A 21,388-nucleotide genomic window follows, 5' to 3' on the forward strand; every position below is an offset into this window, starting at 1 on the left:
GTAAAAACTAGCAAATATGGAGGGGAAAGAGGCGGCTGGAAACTCCTCCTCTTGTGAAAATATAAGGATGTATTTATAAGTGAATACAAGGGTTAAGGCATGCTTGAGCGGGAAAGAATCCTTTTGAAATTGGTCAAATATGGCAGAGATATTGCTGCATTTTTTAAGCATGAAACAAGAAAGTCTTCGTTGGATGCCTCCACAAGGACAAAATTAAGCTCAAAACGGAAGGATGAAAGCTGTCCATGGCTGCACTACATTGGAACTTTGCTTAGAAGAGGGAAGAGAGGAGAAAGGGACGTGCAGCGGCTGAAAAGATTAGGAATAGGTTAGGAGTTTTCTGATAGAGCAACTTTCACATATAGCAAACACAAAATTCATATTTGTATGCTATAGCAAAGTTTACGTAATTGCGCTCCATAACAAACATAAATATGTATATTTCGCTATACATATACAAAAGAAAGCAATTGTATAATCTGTTTTGGTATACATATACAAAAAGATCAATTGTATAAAGTGAGAGAGGCGAGTGAGAGAGCGAGATTTGGGAGAGTGGCGAGCGAGATCTGGGAGAGGGGAGAGAGGGGAACGAAAATATATGTATATATACAATTTTCACGCATTTTATACATTTGCGTTTTTGTATAAAGTGAGAGAGGCGAGTGAGAGAGCGAGATCTGGGAGAGGGGAGGGAGGGGAACGAAAATATATGTATATATACAATTTTCTCTCGCTTTATACAAACACAAACGCATTTTATACAATTTGCGTTTTTTGTACAAAGTGAGAGAGGCGAGTGAGAGAGCGAGATCTGGGAGAGTGGCGAGCGAGACCTGGGAGAGGGGAGAGAGGGGAACGAAAATATATGTATATATACAATTTTCTCGCGCTTTATACAAACACAAACGCCCTTTATACACTTGCGTTTGTATAAAAAATGAGAGAGGCGAGGGAGAGAACGAGAGTGGCGAGCGAGATTCACCAGGAGAGAGGTGAAATAGCAACAGTTTGCTATGAGGTACAATTAAATCAAACTATATTTATAACATTTAATTTGAATTAATAGTTTGCTATTATATACAATTTTCCCTTTCTGATATGCTCCAAAATGGGCTAGCAAATTGGGCCTAATTTTTGGACAGATTCAACATTGAATAAAGGGCTGAATATTTGGTCCATTTGGAATATAATTAGGCCCAACTATATAGTCTTTTTCTTTCTTAAATTAGTTCTTTTGAGCTTCTAATTTAGTAAATAATATAATATATATAATATAAAATGTTTAGTAAGTAAGAAACTTAAAAATAAAGTAACGACAATATGTTTTAAAGAAACGTCAATAAAGTAATAATAGTAACGTTGATAATAAAAAGTATAATTTTGAAATAGTGAAATCATAATAAAAGTTAAAGTAACAGAATCTAGTAGATAATTACGGTAACAATAGTAATAAATGGAAAATTATAGTGAATTATAAAGTATTCAAATTATTAGCAATTTAGAAGCTCAACGAAATAAATTAGAAGAAAGGAGGGACAAAATTTGATGTCAACAGGGAGTGCCTGCTGGTGTGGTGCTAGTTTTTGTCTACCATGTCGGAGGAAAGGTATTAACTATCACGCATTTCATTTTCATTGAATTATTATCGCGCAACTGATGATACTCAAACTTTTTCGATCATAATATAAAGGGATTGTATATCGTTGAGAATCATTATGGCTCTTTTTGCATAAACGCTGATTCATTTGGTTGTTCTGCAGACAAATTGGGACAAACACGTAACTTTCTTTGTTTATTTATGTCTTCTCAATATCAAGGAAGATATAAAATACACAAGTCTGCTATGTGTTTTGTAGGCAATGCAAGCACTAGAAAGGATATCTTCGTAATAGGGCCCTCTTTCGCGAAGAGTTGTTTGATATCTAGATCCTTGCCCAGACATCCAACTCTGTGATCGCGAAGACTAGGCCCAAATTGCAGGTCATGTTTTCTAAGATTGCAATAAGCTAATAGTTACTATAAGTAGTAAAGATTATGATTAGTTTCCTTAGCTTGCTTTGATGAAGAATACAAGGCTAATGTACTTGAATGCTAATTTATTCATTGAGTTCTTGCTGAGTCGAAAAATTCCTTTTCAATTTCCTTGAGCCTTTCTGTGTTGGTTGATACCAAACACGACTCCTTTTTATGAACAAAATCTAAATTTAATATCTAACTAATGCTTCAAAAACATATGGTTAGTTAGCAGTGTTTAGACTATCAGATAAAACACACAAAAATGCTATGTGGGACTAGTTGAAATTTTGCTGGTAAATGCTATGTGGGACTAGTTGAAATTTTGCTGGTAAAGCTCAATCCGCGCCCTTTCCATTGCCATCCTAATCAAGTGTCATTCTGCATTTTCTTCTATGTTAGCTAGCTCTGGAGCCACCCTATCAGCTGCTTTATTTGCCTACAAAACTCAAAAAAAGACCTGCATTATTACTGTGTTGAGACATAATATAATTAAATAACTAAAAGTGATCGTTCTTCCATTTAAATTTTATGATGAGTTGGTAACACAATTCAAGAATATAACCGAGTTAAACATGAATTTACCTCTTTTTCCCAGTTTGTCTGCAGAGTAACTACAAAAAGAAGTAGTGCTTGTGCAAAAAGGGCAAGAGTGATACCCAACCATAGTCCCTGAAAATCATATCATCGTAAGATTTTTCCATAGTTCCGATTATGGAAATGCTAAGTAAATGAGAAGCTTGAAAGAGTACGGACGTACCTTTCCACCTATATGGTAGACAAAAGCTAATATAACACCAGCAGGTATTCCGAAAAGGTAATAAGCTCCCAAGTTGACTACTGCCCCGATCTTTTGCCATCCACACCCTCGCGCAGTACCTGTATTTTGATAGGTGATAAGGTCATCTAGTCATTTAGCTCTAGTGGCGAATTCAACCATGGGGGTTTGCGGATTCAGAAGAACTCAGTGTTTCAGGGTCGAACAACACATGTATGTGTGTGAAAAACAAATATAGAATGGGTTCTTGAGTTCAAAAGTGTTGCCAGGTGTGTGTCAGATCCTTCATAAGTAGTACATTTTTTGAGTATACAACACGGGTGTGACAACATTTTTGAACGAAACACAGCAACAGGAAACTCGTATTGTAAAATATTGGACGAACCTGAAAGTACAGATTGAATACCATCTAAGAAGTGGGATCCTGCTAGCAAGACTAGCATTTCTGCTACATATCCGACTACTTCTTCCTCGGTGCTATAACAGTAGCCCCACAGTTTACGAACCGAAATCAACACAATTGCTGCAACAACCCCTTCTGTAGCCACCAATAATACTGCAGTAGTAGCTGCTAAACGAGCTGCTTGAGGTCGTCCCGCACCTAGTTCATTTGAAACTCTTACGCTGAGGAGGAAGCCAATTAAGCATACAAACTAATGAAGAACCATATAAAGGAAAATGCAACAGAAGGTGATTTTAAAATGCTAAGAGATTCACCTCGTGGCACCGCTTAGTCCTAACGGAATCATATACACCATAGCACATGTATTAAGGCTGAAACATTTCAAAATTAGCAACCCTTTGATACACTAAGATGTCAGCTTGAAATTAGTATTTAACATGACATAAGAAGAAATGCAACCTGATAGAAAGAACCGACGTCTCTAGCTTTGGATTCGGAAGAAGTCCAGACAACAGAACCATCATTTCAAATGACCAAATCTCTAAGCTGTGTCAAGAAAAGCAAAATACTCTGATTCATTCGTTCATTTTGAAAGTGCGATCGAATATATGTTTACATAGATTAAGAATACTACCAGAGCATAACAGCAGAAGGAATGGCAAGTCTCATATACTTCCATATATCATGAAATGCCTCTTCTGAAAATCCAGTCCAAGTGTTTTTGCAAGAAGGTGATATTCTGACATATCCCGCTAGCAACAAGAGATTAATCCAGTAGGATATCGCATTAGCAAGAGCAGCACCCTTGTTGCCTAGGCCAGATTTAAAGACCAGAATCCAACAAGTGAATATATGCAGTAAAGTAGTGATCCCCGCGCTGAACATCATGGGGATCACATTGTTTTGTGCTTGTAGAAATCTAATATGACACTGGAGAAGTGCAAAGGCGAAAATAGTTGGAATCATATAACGCGCATAACTTCCTGCTTCAGCTGATATTTCCGGATCTTGTCCAAATATTACGAGAAGATGCCCTGCATTAGCCCAAATGCAGGCCACAGGAACACTAGCCAGTAGAAGAACAAGCATTGCCCTTTGCATATGGATACCGAGCATATGATACTGCTTTGCACCATATGATTGCCCACATAAAGTGTCCAATGCACTTCCCATTCCCATCTACGAAATTCAGAGATGACAAAACGCCACTTAAGTTCGTATCAAATAACTAAAAAAGTAAATTTCTATGAACTCCATATGTATCAATTATGGATGCAGGTAAAAGCATCTACTAAATCAAAACCTATGCAACATGTCCTCAAGTGGATGGTTGAGTGGCTTAGGCAACATACAGTATTTATACATAAAACTAAAATTTTAAGCTAGCTAAACGGTGTAATTTTTCGATAAGGTGGCTCCGCCACTCTTTGAAGGATCTTCTTGAAACACTTAATTATCATGTTCGACATGGTAAAAGTCCATTTAAGATTTATCGATACGATCATATTAATAACCAAACACCAAAAGAGATGACAAATGACAATAAGGAAAGTGAAAAAAAGGACTAACCATCAAGCTTAGGCCAGTTACAGAGGCAAATGAAGTAGCCATTGAAGCACCAGAAAGAGCTAACTCTCCAAGATGACCAACAAACATTATAGATATAACCTGTAAACAATAAATTAAAAAGTTAACTGTCATAAGAGGCCCTGCTAATATCAATAACCTCTTCATTTCTTCCAAAATCTCATTTTTCTTGTTCTTTGACTCTTCTTCCTTTACAGTTTCTCTAATCAATGGACACTCAATATCTTGTGTATCCATTTGTCTTTCTCAAAGTCTTCCCTCCACAAAGCAATAATTTTACAACAGAGGATATGTACTCTAGTGCAATAAAAGCTAGCTTTGTTTGTATGTATGTCCACCCCATGGGGACAAAGTTATCCTTGGTACTAGTGGGTGGTAGTAGGTATCTGCGGAATTAGTCGAGGTGTGTGCAAGTTGACGCGAATACTATGATTATGAAAAGAAAAAGGTAGCTTTGTTGGTATGTCCACCCCATGGGGGGAAAGTTATCTGATATTGGAACTGGTGGGAGGTAATAGGTATCAGTAGAATTAGTCGAGGTGTGTGCAAGATGACACGAATATCATGGTTATGAAAAGAAAAAAGGTAGCTTTGTTGGTTTGTTCAAGATTTGGTGGACAGAGTTGTTTGATACTTATGCTAGTGGGAAGCTTGAAATTAATCAACGTGCGTGCAAGTTGTCTCCAATTATATGATTATCAAAAGAAAAAAGCTACCTTGTTAAAATGAGTCAAATCAATGAACGGGTCATGATCCAACTTGTCCGAAATTTAATTTGCTAAGGTAAAAATGGGTTGAATCAATAGCTCATTGGGGCTGTTCAAGTCTTGATAGACAAAGTTATTCGGTAGTGTGTTGATTTTGTGATTAGCCATGACACCACAAAAGTTTTATTTGCTTGGTTTTGTGTATGTTGTTCATTAATTTTTGCCCATCATGTATAACCAAGAATAATTACAACTTTGATGAGCATCTTACCATATTTTGCGAGGCGGGTTTAAAATACATAAAAATGTTATGTGGGCCGGGTGGGCTGAGCTAAAAAAAAAGTATAAGTTATAGGAACCACATTTATAAGTACTAAATAACATCATATCCCTTCTAGTTTTCTATTTACCAAAAATCCCTTAAAAATGATGTTTGCGGGATACATAGCGTTGTGCACGGGATACATTAGGTTTGATACATTCCACATAGCGGGATACATAGCGTTTGATACATTCCACATAGCGGGATACATAGCGTTGTGCACGGGATACATGCGGGATACATAAGTAAATAAGATATTTTTGAAATTTTTGAAATAAGTAGGGATAAATGGATATTAAGGTAAGTAAATGAGTGTAGTTAAGTAATTTGTCCAAAAAAATTTGTGGGTTAAAACTCAACCTACCCTGCCATGTCGTGCCTCGCCCCATTGCCATCCTTATTACAAATGCTAGGAATACATTTTTGAAAAGTTATTCTTTTTCATGTCTGCCCTAACAGCATCTAACATTGCAAAATGGGTAGAAATTTGGGAGATTTGAATTGATAAGGTGACTTGCTTTACCAAAAGATTAAAGTGGTTCTGCCCTACACTCTGCCCTACACTAACTTTTAATAATGTTACGCATTATTTGACTTTGGATTTTTGATTTGTGGCTTTGGAATTTCAGGATATATCCAAAAATTCCAATTTTTCATACCTTATATTTATTCGTAACGATTAGTCTATGTTGTTTTACAAAAATGGAAAACTCATGGGAATCGAGCATAGTTTTGAGCACAAGTATTTTAGGTGAAGCGATTCTTGGCGTAACGATAAAAGTTATTTTGTGTGGCTAAAAAGTCAAGAGTTCCAATTTAATTACTCATCAAATAAGATATTTTTCCCGAAAAAGGAAGACAATGCATTGTGTACAAAACACACATAGTAATAAATCATTGAATTCCCTTTCAAGGGGATCATAATTTCACTAGCAAGAGGTGATAATTTCCAACAAAATTTGGCACAATTTTACCATACTCACTTTTTTTTTCAAGAACCTTTTTGGGAAATGTGACATAAAATTGTCTTTAATTGAACAAATTCGCTTCTAAAAACATAAATGTAACGGTCTTTCTGAAACATATCACAGAAAATAATGCAACACAAACTAACCACAGAGAGTATATTATATCGATGCAATGGTAAGAGTTGTTGTGCGACTAGAAAGTCATGAGTTCCAATTTGATTACAAATGTAATGAAATGTTTTACCAAAAACAATGTTACATGGACAAACATTGATGATCAATTCAAGATAACAATTGATACATATATAAAAGTGGAATTAATAAATTTATTACAATAACACATAGTAATAAATCATTAAAATTTCACTAACAAGAATTGATAATCTCAACCAACTTGTTGAAATTTTGAGTTGAACTCCCACTTGTTCCAACAGCCCTTAGAGCAAGTTCTTTGTACATTCCAATTTGTTCCTTCAATTCCACTCTATTTTTTGACAAAACTAAGTCAAGTGCATCAATTGTACCACTTTTTGTAAAAACCCCACCTTCAATTTTCACACCAATTTTCCAAACTTTCTCAACCATCCAAGCATTCAAATGATGATCTCCAAAAAATGGCCTACAAATTATAGGTACCCCAGAAGCTATGCTCTCCAGAACCGAATTCCATCCAGAGTGATTTATAAAAACTCCAATCGCACTATGTTCAAGAACTTGTACTTGTGGTACCCATGGTACAACTTTACCATACTCACTTGTGTTTTCCAAGAACCCTTGTGGAAAATGTGACATAAAATTCTCTTTAATTGACCAAATAAATGGAATTTTTTTTTCTTCAAGTGCTTGAGCCATAGCTTTTAACTCATTAGGTGGTGGTGTTGCAACAGTACCAAATCCAATATATGCCACAGAGCTTGGTTCTTGATTATTTAGCCACTCAATACAATCATATTTGTCTACAATATTTGCTAAGGGGGGTGGTGAAGTTAAATTAAAAGGACCAACATTAAGAATATTGTTGAATTTAGACTTGAGATATTGAACCATTTGAGGGTCTAATTCTTCAAATGAATTTATTGGTATGGCTTTTCCTTTTCCTATGGTTTTTCCCATTTTATGAAGCATCATCGAAAATGGCGATTTTAGGTCTCCAAAAACAATTCCACCAGGCAAATTACCAAGTCTTACTTCAGAAATTCCAGGAATAAAATTCAAAATTTCATCTTCGCGTCCATCAATTCCTATGACCAAAAAAAAATGAATGATTTTTATTGTAACGCGCAAATGCAACATTTAATAAATCAAAAGAAAAGTTTGGATTTCTATAAACAATATCTTCATATACTATAGTCTTATCATTCATCCAATGTTTAGTCATGAACATGATAAAGTTCTCTATTTCTGTTGTATCGATTATCATTTCAATGATCAACTTCTCCTATAATAATATATATCCTACCTATTATCGTCATAATATCAGTCAATTTTATTCTCTTAAGTAAGAATTTCAAAAGAGAAAAAAGACAAATATACCCCTGAACTATCGAAAATGATATGCAGATACCCTCCGTCATATTTTTGGGGCATTGATGTCCCTGCCATCCAAAACTAGAACATATATACCCTTTATACTAACGGACATACACGTATATGTCCGTTAGTATAAAGGGTATATATGCTCTAATTTTTTTATGACAGGGGTACCAATGTTCCAAAAGTATGACGGAGGGTATCTGCATACCATTTACGCTAGTTCAGGGGTATATTTGTCATTTTTCCCATTTCAAAATTGGAAAAAACATAATGGATGAATAATTTTCCATCTCCAAGGAAAAACACTATCTAGAAAAATTCTCAATTCTCTTATTTGGGGCTTCAACTATTGAATAATCTTTATGGATTCTGTCATTTGACGGACTAATATATGCATAAAAATCATTTTACGTACCTTGGATTCCAACATTTTGTCTTATAACATCGGTATCAACATGAACAGAGAGTGATCCAGCTGCGGAAGTCCATACAGGAATCCAACTAACGTTAAACTCTTCAGCCATATCACTCGAAAACCACATAAACGCATCCGCAATAACACATGTAATTTTTTTCCCTGAGTCATTCTCAGCAGAAATTATAGCATTATGAATATTTTTCTTCGCGGATTTGAAGAATAATCCTATAATCTCCTCGAGACCACCTCCGAGCACGTGACCCTCTGGGACGCCATCAGAGACGTCATAGGGCTTAAGATTTGTATTTCTATAATTATAATTTTGTGAATTAAAAATTGAAGAATTCGAAATTTTTGTGCTAAAAAATGTGAATGTCACATTTGGTAATGTATTTGCTAGCCTTTGAACAAGTCCATATAAAAGGCCAGCATGTGTTGCAAAAGGAAATGCTATAACAGCAACATGATAATTAGACATTTTTGTTTTTTTTCTTGGAGGAGTTTAGTGAGATAATAGAATGAAAATAATATGGAGAAGAGTAAAAGATTTGTTTTTAAAAAAAAATAAAATGTTTGTTTAGTAAACACTCTTAGCCTAGAAGTTGTTATAATTGATAAAAAAAAGTTGCTTTAAAATAGGAGATTTTCTAGGTTTTTTGTATGGTTATAATTTATATGAAGGTTTATACAATGGAATTATATATATATATATATATATATATATAGGAAAAAGGATTTCATTCATTACTATTTTGTTCATTACTTCTGAATGATGTGGTAGATGTAAGTCACGTATATAAATGAATACGAGAGGTTAAGATAAAAAAATTGTTATTTCTTCAAAAAATAATATTTTTACACTTTAATATTAAGCCCGAAATATTTATATGTATTATTAATATTTCTTCAATTTGATTTTTTATTTATTTATTAGCATTTTTAAATTATTCTAAAAAGTAAACATAAAAAATCTTGAAGGATTATTAACAAAACAGGTCCAGGCGTTTATGATTAAAATAATTTTGCTTATATTTCAAAAATATTACTTAGTATAAGAAAAGTTAAATAAATAAATATTTATAAAAGTTACAGAAAAATAATCTTGGCCTCTCATATTCATTTGTACGGTAAGGTAATGAACAAAAATAGTACTTATATATATAATAGAAATAATTGGAATATAACTAACGATCTGGTAAAATTTGGGAATAAATATACAATGGAATATGTATCATTTATAATATAGTATTAGTCCATTTATTATTGAATTTTTTATCAAAATAAGCTATTATTAAAATCAATTCACCAAAATAATATGTTTTTGAGGCGGGTGAAAAATCATTTAAGAGAATGAGTTTAAGGCTTAGATAAAAAGGTTCTACCTACCGACCGTGACTTATGGTAGAGTGGGAGGTGATGCTTCAATATTGTTTCTGTCTTTTTTTTTTTTTTGCAAATTATATTTTTTTTACTGATTTTAATTTTCTGATTTTAAAAATATATTTTAAACTTTGTTGTTTTTTACAAAATTCTGCAAAGTTATTGTTAAAGTCTCTTAATAATACAGATAAACAACCATGTAGATATTGATATCCAAACACAAACCACTATATATGTTACCTTTTTCACATTATCATATTCAACACATAGCTTTTTTCATTTCTATCCCTTTTATTCGTTTAGATATAACAAGTGGACAATTTAAACCCTTCACATCATTCTAATTACTCTCAACACACAATCAACAAAGGAAGCATACGAATCCAAACTAGAATACAAGATTTAGGAAGTCACTTGCTTTAAATCAATTAACAATCACTTCAACCCAAAATCTTGAATCAAGTTTATGAAGAACTCCCAATTTATCAACCCAAAATCTTGATTTAAACTCATAATTTGTTGGGTTCTGAAGGTGAATTAGGGCGTCATGCGAAAGCTTACAATTTGCAAATCATATAGTTGATAAATCAGATAACAAAAAACTTAGACTAAAAATCAAAATATTATTATATCAAAACTAATATAAAGAAAAACATTGAAACTTTAGAGAGAATAAATCTCCCCATAAACAAGACTCTTAAACGACTATATTGTGGATGTTATTGTTATTGTGTTAGAAGAAACAAACCTATATTTATAGAGTCCTAAAACCTTTTCTTACTAGAAAAGAGCTAGCTACTCCAAAACATTTTCCTAAAAGGAAAGAATAAACTAAATATGAAAGAATATTATATTTTCCTTTCAAGAAAAGTAAAAACATTTATGGTAATGTTTTGTCTTTTCTTTAAGGAAAAATAAATCTTAAATTATGGTAAGAAAATCAGGGCAAAACCCTAACAAAATTTAATAATAATAATGGGTAATCGAAGATTTAGAGTTAAGCATCGTTACCAAAAAGATTTTACTCCAAAACCTGGTCTAAATCGCCTCCTCAAAGATTCCAAAACTCAAAAATGGAGAAATGGGTTGAAACCCCTATTTTAGAAACACATTCTACCCAGGTCACAGATGCTCATCGCAATCGCGACCCAGGGTCATGTGATCGTGATTAGTAAGGCAGTCAACTCATTAAGGTGGACCATCGCGATCGTGATGCACCGTAAGATGATGCTATGTGATCGCGATGAGGGAGTCTTGCGATCGCGATGACCAAAATGACTATGCACCATAATCAAAAACCAGTCAAACTCAAAATCATCGAAAAGACCCTCGAAATTCGTTCGAAACCCCGTACACATAAACCACATATGCATATCAAATATACTCAATGTTTCGGACTCAATGAAATCATCAAAACACGAATTCGAGGTCTCCTTGACCCGACATCTGTGAAAATCACAAGAAACCAACTCACACCTAAAAAGGCTAAAACAAACTCGGGACTTCTCAAAAATCAATCAAGACCTCAACTAGGCCTATAATCATCCCCCGAATCCAACGGAACTCTTGAAATTCCAATCCGAGCATCTGAACCCCTAATGTTGGCCAAAGTCAACTCAAAAACTAAAATTCCACAATTTCACAACTTACGACCTCAAATGCTCAAAAAGACTCGAAATCAGAAATCGAAAACTCCCACTAATCAATCACATTTCGGGACTGATGGAATCGACGGAATCCTATTGCGATACTTGAAACTCCAAAGACACCAAAAACCACTTTCTTAACAACCTAGCCTTTCAAATTCAAAACTTAACAAAACTCTCAATTTTTAACTCAAAGTTCAAAACCAACTTTTCAAATTCAATAAAAAACAACTCGGGCCGACATCGGGAGGGAGAAAATTGATAATTTCCACAAATAAATAAAAAATGACCGACCGGATCATTACAATTAAACCACTAATTGAGTCAATTGAAAAAAAAAACTCAATTAGTGATTTTGTTTGATATTGAAAAATAAGACCGACTATATATTAGGATTGGTTTGATTTAACTTAAAAATCAATCCAAGACCCAACTAACCCGACATTACATATATATAATTTTCTTAAAAAGATCTTATTTTATGCATAGAAGTATTTATTTTGATTTATAATTTATAAATATTTCTTATACTTTTTCATAATTTTTATCATTTCACATATTATTTCAAGTTTGACTTAGGATTTTAATGGTACAACAGGTTATAGTCCACAGATATTAGTAACTTTAATACATCTCTAATCAAAATCAAGTCAATACTAATGCTATAACAAAAATAAATAAATCAATTCAACACTAAGAATGTCAATAATGTTGAATATTTGTTTTTTAGTTTTACATTGGTTTAGAAAATTAAAATACACAACCTAATTTTAGTTTTTTTTAAAATGTTTAGGCATGCATGTAACTAATCCTTATTAGACTTATTTTAGCATGATTTAGTACTTTTAAATTAGGTACATTTTCATTATAACTTATTTATTTGCAATATTTATTTCCTACAATTTCATTATTAATTTTTTGTTGAATATTTTAGTGTCATCACTCATATCATATTTTGTGTCTTTTTTTCAGAAACACCTTAGATAGTTATATTTTAATATGACAAAAGAAATATTCAAAACTTCAAGTTAATTATATGTTTGTATGAATACTTTATCAGAAAAAACACAAAAATCCAAAAAAAAAAAAAAAAAACTAAGTTAATTATTTGCAGAAGGGAATGCTATAGAACAGCAACATGGTAATTGGACATTATTTTATTTTTTTCTTGGAGGAGTTTAATAGTTTATGGGGATAATAGAATTAACAATTATGGAGAAGAGTAAAGATTTAGTTGTGGTTTTCTTCTTTTTTGTTCGTTTCTTTTATGATCTATAAAAAGTTTGTTTTGTAAAAAATAATATTAACCTAGAAGTTTATATAATTGATTAAAAAATGCTTTAAAATTGGAGTTTTTCTCGGATTGTTGAATGGTTGCAATTTAGATGCATATTTAAACAGTTGGTTTTTCTAAGCTTGTCTTGTGATTTACCCTAATTACTTGTTCACTTTTGAATTGACACACTTATATATTAAGAAAACAATAATTGACATAGTGAGTTTACTATTTTACCCCTATTAAGTATGAAGTGAATGAATTAAAAGCTTAAGATTTTCAAAAAGTTCTACCTTTTTCAAAGTAATTAATTGAGGGTATAATAGGTAAAAAAAAACTGTATTTTCTTGATTTGTCAAAATAAACAATTAGGGACAACTAAAAAAGGAAAAATGAACAAGTAATTAGGGACAGAGGGAGTAGAAAGAAGAAAAAAAATTTAGAACATGTCGTCACTATTCTCCACGTGCGCACAAGGTTAGTCTGTAACTCTGTAACAAGCTCGACCGAAAGAGCATGCAAGATATTTCAAACTTGGGACCTCCCATTTGAAAAATCACCTGCTGATCAACCAATTCGATTATACTAATTATGATTAACCTTTTTTTTTTTTGGGGGGGGGGGGGGGTGGAGGGTTAGGGGTAGGGGTGGGGGAGAGGGTTGGAAAACATCCATAGGTTGCAAATGGGCTGAGGAATTTGGGCTGCTCTATGTTCACTTTCTTAGTCCAAATAGTCTGTAAGATTTATTTGTGAATGTTTATGCTAATAATATTTCACTTATATTTTTTATTTCAAAATTTTGGACAAGCTATGTAATCTCATGCAACAATCTTAAATCAATATTCATAAATAAAACTCGATGTTGTTTAGTATTTATTAACCATCAAAGGTTGTGATGGAGTAGTATTAGTACTATTATTTTATTCTTAATTAGATGTTTCGAGATTGAGAACTTTCTCACGTCAATTTAGATTAATCGGACCCCAAAATGAATATCGATAAACTATAAAAGTATAGTTTACTCATATGTTCATATTCTTCTTTCACGGCGTTACACTAACAGGTGGAATTTTCTTTGCTTGTGGCTTATTAAAATTACACATAATACATAAATATATTTTTAAACTTGCCTATAACGGTATTTATGTCCTTCAACTTAGAGTGTGCAAGTAGACACTTAAATTTGTATAAAAAGAAATAAATAGACACATACAACCTACGTAATACATATAGGACGCCACGTAGAACACAAAATTATTACGTAAGACACCACGTAAGACGAATTCAAATTATTATGGATTGATCTTCATGTGACTCATCAAGTGGTGGTAATAGCTCGTGAATATGTTAATTAAAATGTTCACATAACTCATGAGAATTTATTTATTAAGTATCATTTAAGTTGTTAACGTACAAAAGCACTAAAAGCGGTTTTCATATTAATTGCGATTTTCATATTAGAATTCATAAAAATATACTTTATAATAATGTGCAAATACATAAAAGACGGAACTAGAGAGGTGAAAGAGGGTTCATTTGAATCTTTTTATCCATAAAATTACACTGTATATATAAAAAACAGTTTCTTCATGTCTTATAATAATTATTTCGGAACTAATAAATCTTGTCTTACTCTTCAAGATTTTATTTTTTTTGAGTAGAAAAGAAGTCAAGAAAAACATACCATAAGGTCCCATAAAATTAGTTCCCGTTAATTCAGGTCGCATTCACCTGCGTTAATTTAGGTACTTTAGACATATATATAATACTATGTACTAACTATAGTGGAAAGTTTTGTCTATTTATTTCTTATAATCGTTGTGTTTGTGTTAATTTATGCATATTTCAATTAATATTTTATGGTTCATTTATTACCTTCCAAAAGCACAAGTAGCGAATAATTCTATTCACTAAGACGGAACATCACAAACAAGGTGCAGAAGTATCGACAAAACTCAATAGGGTTGACTCGTACTTTAAATGTATCTTAAGATATGTGCAAAATTAAATCTAGAACTCACTTATTAGCATTTGAAATCATTGTTTTAACAATTTATATTAGTACGAAAATATTCAGACACGAGTTATTTTTAATAACTACGTTAAAATTCTAAAATACAGTAATGATTAATTAAAAAACTAATGATAGTTATTTTCTTTTGTGAATAATACGTCATCCTGCTGTGTAAATATTTGTTTGAATAAGTATAGATTTATGTTCTTTCTTAATTGATACACAAGGTAGATAAATTACTTTTTCTGTGTTTTATAATCCTACAATGTTTTGTATAACTTTTTAGAAATTTTAAATTTGAAAATGAAAATTTCTACACTTATGCACTATAAATTAGACAAATTCAATGACAAAAAGAAAATGGTTTTACTTTAAATAGATGATTTTTTTTTCTTCACTTTTGAAACTTCAAAGTAGTGAAGAGCATGTTATAGAAAGTATTCCTTAAACCAAAAAAGTCAAAGCAACGATACATTTGAAGAATTCCAAAAAAAAAACTCTTATCACAAACTAATTCTAACATTTATATCATTTTTTTTAATTATTCCTTGTATCCCAATTTATGTCTCATTTTTTCTCTTTTAGTCCCCCCCAATCCAAAAAAAAAAAATCAATAAAATTTTTCTATTTTATTTTTAACCAGATGATTTATAGCCACGTAAAATATCTACAAATTGTTTTGAACCACACCTTTCAAATATCTTTTTTTCCCTTTTTAAACTTTGTGTCCAATTGAAATATAAATTACGATGCCGCAGAAAAACATAAGAATTAGCGACGAAATACTTCTACCTCTAAACCACAAAATATCTATTGCTAATCCTATTTAACGATAGACTAAATACCAATTATCAAAAAACAAATGCTATCTAAGAACTATTTAGCAACATAAAAAAAAATAAGGGGAGAAACATTAAAAAAATATTCTTATATATAAATAGTCAAAGGGGATTAGATTTCTTTAAACTAAATTCTTTATCTTTTTTTTTTTTCGTTTTTCCAATCTACAAAACACAAGTGTGGTAATCATTATCGAACATGGGTGCCACCAAATAAGTTGACACTTTAATCCACCAACTCTTTTTTCTTTCATATAAATACTATACTATATACACCTCCAAAAGTACTTAAACCAAAAAGCAAACAAACAAAAAAAATCTCCTCAATGAATTCTTACTATTTTTTTGCCCCTCTTTTGCTACTATCCATTATTTCAACAACCATCAATGGCCTCACTCAACAACAAAGTGGCTATGTAATGCAAACATACACAAATTATTACAACAACAACAACAATTTGATTCAACAATTTTTGGCTCCTCAAAATGCAGCTCGTTCAATGCTTAGGCTAAGACCATTAGTATGGGACAAAAAATTGGAGAATTATGCAAAATGGTACGCAAATCAACGAAGGTATGATTGTCAATTACAACATTCTAATGGACCTTACGGCGAAAATATATTTTGGGGGGGAGGGGATGGTTGGTCGCCAATCCAGGCTGTAGCAGCCTGGGTTGGCGAACGAAGTTCGTACAACTATGGGTACAATAGTTGTAGTGGGGAAGAAGAATGTGGACACTATACACAAATTGTGTGGAGAGAGACTAGAAGAATTGGTTGTGCAAAAGTTACTTGTTATAATGGCTTGGGAGTTTTTATGACTTGCAATTATGATCCTCCTGGTAATTACATTGGTGAAAGACCTTACTAAACCTTATTTTTTTTTGGAAAAAAAATTTGCATTTGATCAATTGGTTTTTGTATTATTATTGTTTTTGTTTTCTTGAAATTTTTTTGTTTTTGTTTTGTGAGATTGAGAAAAGAATATTTTCTCATTGCTACTTGATTAATTTGTATCAATAATGACAAGTGTAATATGATGATTTGAAAGTTAACTATACGGTATATGAGTTATGTGAATGTGGAAGTTAATTGTATGCCATTGTTGAAGGGTTTTTACGTTTGTTTGTATGTGTCATGTTTTTGTAATGATGTTTGCATATCTCAAGAAGATAAGCCACTGAGAGGGAAATGAAAAAATGTTTCCTGGTACGAAGGTGAATTCAGAATTTGAACTTTATAATTCGAGTTTGATATTCAATAATAGATTCAAAATCTACTACCTTTTTTGATGGATTTTTCATACGTATACAAGATGTGAGCCAAAATTATTGAATTTTGATATATATGTATTGTTTACATATATACTACATGCATTCGCTTCTATCTTGTGTGTTACTTCTCTATAGATTATTGATATAACTATAGAATTTAAGTTAAAACTATTGAATTTTGATGAATTCGATTGGTATTTAAAATTTGAAATCACTGATTAAAATATTAATATTTAATAAAAAATAGTTTATATGTTTTTAAATTTCTAAAATAACAAATATAATGGACCAAATTTGTTTGCTTAAAAGCGATACACAAGAAGGACGGGATGGAGTAATAAATTCAGGGATGGAACAATAATAGAAGTTACGAGTTTGACACAATTCAATATAAATTATTTATTTAATACCACTAAACAAAAATAAATTGTAACTCATAACCTATAAACGTAAAATTCTAAATCCATCTCGACCAAATTTTACAATTTAACAAAGACAAAAAAGTTAGAAAAGGAAGCTCAATTCTTATTTTAATATTATTTATGTTTTTTTTTTTCACACTTTTATTTTTATTTTTTCTATCCTTCCATTCCCTTTCTTTTTTGTTGTTTTTGCTTTCTATGTTTTGGAATGAGGGAATAAGTCAGAACAACAGCTGGCAATTTAGAAAATTGAGGAATATTTGGGGCCAATTAACAGAATCATAACAAAGTCATAGGTTTTACAAAATAATATTTGTTTATAAAAATCTTCTAAAGTAGAACATTAATTATCATAAATCATTTTATAATAAATATATTAAGATATCTTTGTTTACCAACATTGGTTATAGTGGATGATTGAGATTCCTCCATTTTAATTAGAAGTTTCATGTTGGAAGCATCACCCGCAGAAATGGATTCCGCAATATGAGAATCAGATTTTCATCGAATTATAATGTACGAATCTAAATTTAATTGTATTTTAATATGAATATCGAAGACTAAGAAAACAAATAAAAGTATAAAAATATATATCTTTGTTTAATATTGCTATCTAAAACATCAATAATCTAACAATAAACCGACCAAATGCCAGCCTAATTAAGAGCAGACTTCTTGAAGGCTATGCTCCTTTAATCTTCCAGATATAATAATAATAATAATTAATAATATACATTTGGTTTTCCAACTTTTTAGTTTAAAAAATAATGTATTTTCTTATTCTTTGTCTTTCACTAAAGATTTTGTGTTTGAACTTTTTTAAAATGTAGGATTCGAACCTTAAGAATTGAGAATTTCTTTTTATATGGAGCATTTCTCCCTTGAATGACCTCTATATACGACACAAATTAAAATGTAGGATTCGAACCTTAAGAATTGAGAATTCCTTTCTATATGGAGCATTTCTCCCTTGAATGACCTCTATATACGACACAAATAAGATGAATTAAATGATCAATAGATATCAAATATTAAACAACTATAAAAAAAATTATATTCTTTTGTTTTATGATTGATTGCGATTTCATATTCATGATTATGATCCAGTTCGAGCCCTAATAAAATAGAAAAACTTCTAGTAAAGAACATTTTCTTTTATCATACATTCTTTAATATAAGACTTAAACGATACGAATCTGAATTCTTAGTAAATACCGAGTTTTACATGTTTATTCCAAAAATATATATATTTCTTCTCTTTTTTTTATTTTGGTTTTATTTGATTGTCATTTCATTTTCATAATTATTATGTAGACCCAATAAAAGACAAAGTGGGAACTTATTTTTGTGGTAGAAAGAAATACCACTTGATTTTTGTGGCCACATGTCTTTCATGTAATCCCTCTTTCAAACCCTTTATCTTCTCTTTATCCACAAATATATACTTTTCTAACTCTTCATGCAAAATAAATCCAATCAGAAAATGATATTTTTAACATATCTAGTTGTTGAAATACTACCTGCAGGTGCATCTTTATTATTTTTATCGAGTATTTGCTATCTTTCGATATTATTGGACATACATCGAGTATCTGCTATCTTTTGATATTATTGGATATACAATGGAAGATAATAAATATACATTGCTTGTCAAATATTAATTGGACATTACGCAGAATGTTCTTTATGATATTATTATCGACTTTAACTGAATTTAATATTTTTAACACGTAATGAATGTTATTGTTATCCATATATCTAATTTTTAAGAATCATACCTCAAATGCACATGCTACAATACTATAATTTTGTAAGGAATATAATCATTTTCCATAATTTGGCACATAATACATAATTAATTATTTTAAGGATAATTATATAGTCCTTATGCACTCAAATTGATCATAATGATTCGTTGGTACATTGTAATTAATAATTACTGAACCACCAAAATGTTGTAGCGAATGATAAGTATTTCTTCATCTTTAATCTAAGATTTCATATTTGAGTCCTGAAAATGATGTCGACTTTAATTTGATACCTTTACCTTTCAAAGTGGTAATTCTTGACGTGAATCTGAACTTGTCGAATCCCAAAGAGAATATCGAACTTCTAATGTGAAATAATGTATAATTTCTTTTTTTTTTTTTTTTTAGATTCAATCTTACACCATCCTACTATCCTAGGCCTATCAACTCAAACACACCTATGGGCCTAACTAGACTTTAAATTGGGCCTTCAGCTTGGGCTGGTCTTGAACCTCAAAAGAATGAAAATGGACTTAAGTTCTTACTTCCAATTTCATTTTAGTTAAACAAAACGATTAAATTTTCATAGGATTGATATAACATGTTTAAAATCATAAAATTCAAAAGGTAAATTTAATATGACATATACATCTTTGATTTAAGATCATAATATTCATTTATCTTTTTTACATTCATAAACTTCATATCCCAATCAAACTAAGATAAGTAAAATGAAACAAATATAACAACTTTTTAGTGGTTTAAAAAACAACGTGCTGCTCAACTCTGTGAAAGCCCGTAAATCAAATATTGACCTTTCTTTCTCTTCTTCTAGTCTAATGCATCAAACTCTCATAACCGATCACTCATATATCCACTTCATATTGGCTAGTAAAGTTGAGTTATTCTACGTTTAGTGACTGACAAATAAGACATTATTTTTCCCATGTGTATTCAAACCGCTGCAAGACGTGGCAATTTGCTAGTAGTGCCACGTAGAAAATTTTCAATGGACCATTTTATCTGTGTCGAGCTCTCATAACCGATTACTCTCGTGTCCATTTCGTCCTGGCTAGCAAAGTCTAGATATTCTAGGCTCAACGACAAATAGTATCCAACCGCTGTGAATACATGTCGATTTTCTAGTAGTGCCATGTGGAAATTTTTTAATGGACAATTGTTGTCAAGTTGTCACCATCTGATAGAACAAAGAAAAAAGGAGTTCACGGACTCAACATATAACATGATGCCATAGCTCACGAGCAATTATTAATCAATGCCATGACAAAAAAAGGCCAAACTTTGCATAAATTGTCAAATGCCACCACTATTTTGTTATCTTTACAACCGTACAATATTACAACAATGATTTGTATGATCGACCCACATAACATGCAATTTTCCAATTAAAGGAACTCTAGTATTAGCGATGTTCGAGTCAGTTTGTGTGCATTTCAGATATCGAATAATTATATTCAATATTTTTTCACATAAAAAAACACTAATATTAGGTGGTGTTCGGACCAGCTTAGCTTATATGTATTTCAATTAATTTTATGGGGCATTGTTGCTACCTCTCAATAACATAGAAATCAGGTAATTTTGTCCGCCAAAAGTATGGACATCTGAGAATAAATCATTTACTGTTTTTGCTCAAGTTCATTTATATAAAATTTACATATTTAAAAACTAAATAAAATTAAAGTTGTATTACTCCATCGGTCTCATTTAATGTTACACATTTTTTTAAAAAAATAATGAACTTTTTTTTCTGAAAACAATAGTTTAAATAAAGTTTGTGTGATTATAAACTATCTCATTAAAAATAAATAGAAAGTTTAAAGCTAAATTATTTCTAAATATAGAAAATTATTATTTCTTTTTTTTTTTTTTTAATACGCTACATACATTGAGATAGAAGAAACATAACTTTGCATATATAATTAATAGTTCACATATATTTAAAAAGAAATTTTAGTGAAAGATAATTGATTTAAACTTTTAGCTTTATCATTTCAGTTGCTCCAATCAACACTTACATATTATAATCATGC

At 31.3% G+C, this 21,388-nt stretch overlaps 4 protein-coding genes across 4 annotated transcripts in view; 2 read left to right on the top strand and 2 right to left on the bottom strand.

Moving 5' to 3' along the window:
• Positions 1–2,376: 2,376 nt before the first annotated feature.
• Positions 2,377–5,164, bottom strand: LOC125824506 (protein DETOXIFICATION 16-like). Its single transcript, XM_049503897.1, has 8 exons — positions 4,767–5,164; positions 3,832–4,376; positions 3,657–3,743; positions 3,512–3,568; positions 3,180–3,418; positions 2,777–2,895; positions 2,602–2,688; positions 2,377–2,455 (listed from the first exon to the last, which is right to left on the bottom strand). Exons 1-8 carry the CDS (start codon positions 5,019–5,021, stop codon positions 2,393–2,395), a joined length of 1,452 nt encoding a protein of 483 aa, XP_049359854.1. The 5' UTR covers positions 5,022–5,164; the 3' UTR covers positions 2,377–2,392.
• Positions 5,165–7,141: 1,977 nt separating this feature from the next.
• On the bottom strand, positions 7,142–9,210 carry LOC125824565 (kaempferol 3-O-beta-D-galactosyltransferase-like). The gene is made up of 2 exons (XM_049503966.1): positions 8,730–9,210; positions 7,142–8,022 (listed from the first exon to the last, which is right to left on the bottom strand). The coding sequence occupies exons 1-2, from the start codon at positions 9,208–9,210 to the stop codon at positions 7,148–7,150; spliced, it is 1,356 nt and encodes a 451-aa protein (XP_049359923.1). The 3' UTR covers positions 7,142–7,147.
• LOC125824494 (preprotein translocase subunit SCY1, chloroplastic) overlaps positions 9,069–21,388 on the top strand; it is a 390,387-nt gene continuing 378,067 nt past the window's right edge. The window contains exon 1 of the mRNA XM_049503882.1: positions 9,069–9,074. The gene's annotated coding sequence lies outside the window, so the exon portion shown is untranslated. The remainder of the gene's footprint in view (positions 9,075–21,388) is intronic.
• On the top strand, positions 16,216–16,774 carry LOC125824545 (pathogenesis-related protein PR-1-like). Its single transcript, XM_049503947.1, has one exon. It carries the CDS (start codon positions 16,216–16,218, stop codon positions 16,759–16,761), a length of 546 nt encoding a protein of 181 aa, XP_049359904.1. The 3' UTR covers positions 16,762–16,774.

This window comes from Solanum verrucosum, unplaced genomic scaffold (genome assembly GCF_900185275.1).
Source record: "Solanum verrucosum unplaced genomic scaffold, falcon-dt-bn FXZP01000022.1, whole genome shotgun sequence".
NCBI classification, from domain to species: domain Eukaryota; kingdom Viridiplantae; phylum Streptophyta; class Magnoliopsida; order Solanales; family Solanaceae; genus Solanum; species Solanum verrucosum.

Coding starts and splice junctions, on each gene's coding strand:
- LOC125824506 (XM_049503897.1), bottom strand. CDS start 5,021: ATGGATACACAAGATATTGAGTGTCCATTGATTAGAGAAACTGTAAAG. Junction 3,744..3,831: donor CCTTCTGCTGTTATGCTCTG/GTAGTATTCTTA, acceptor TTCTTGACACAG/CTTAGAGATTTGGTCATTTG. Junction 3,569..3,656: donor ACGTCGGTTCTTTCTATCAG/GTTGCATTTCTT, acceptor GAAATGTTTCAG/CCTTAATACATGTGCTATGG.
- LOC125824565 (XM_049503966.1), bottom strand. CDS start 9,210: ATGTCTAATTATCATGTTGCTGTTATAGCATTTCCTTTTGCAACACAT. Junction 8,023..8,729: donor ACAAAATGTTGGAATCCAAG/GTACGTAAAATG, acceptor TTTTGGTCATAG/GAATTGATGGACGCGAAGAT.
- LOC125824545 (XM_049503947.1), top strand. CDS start 16,216: ATGAATTCTTACTATTTTTTTGCCCCTCTTTTGCTACTATCCATTATT.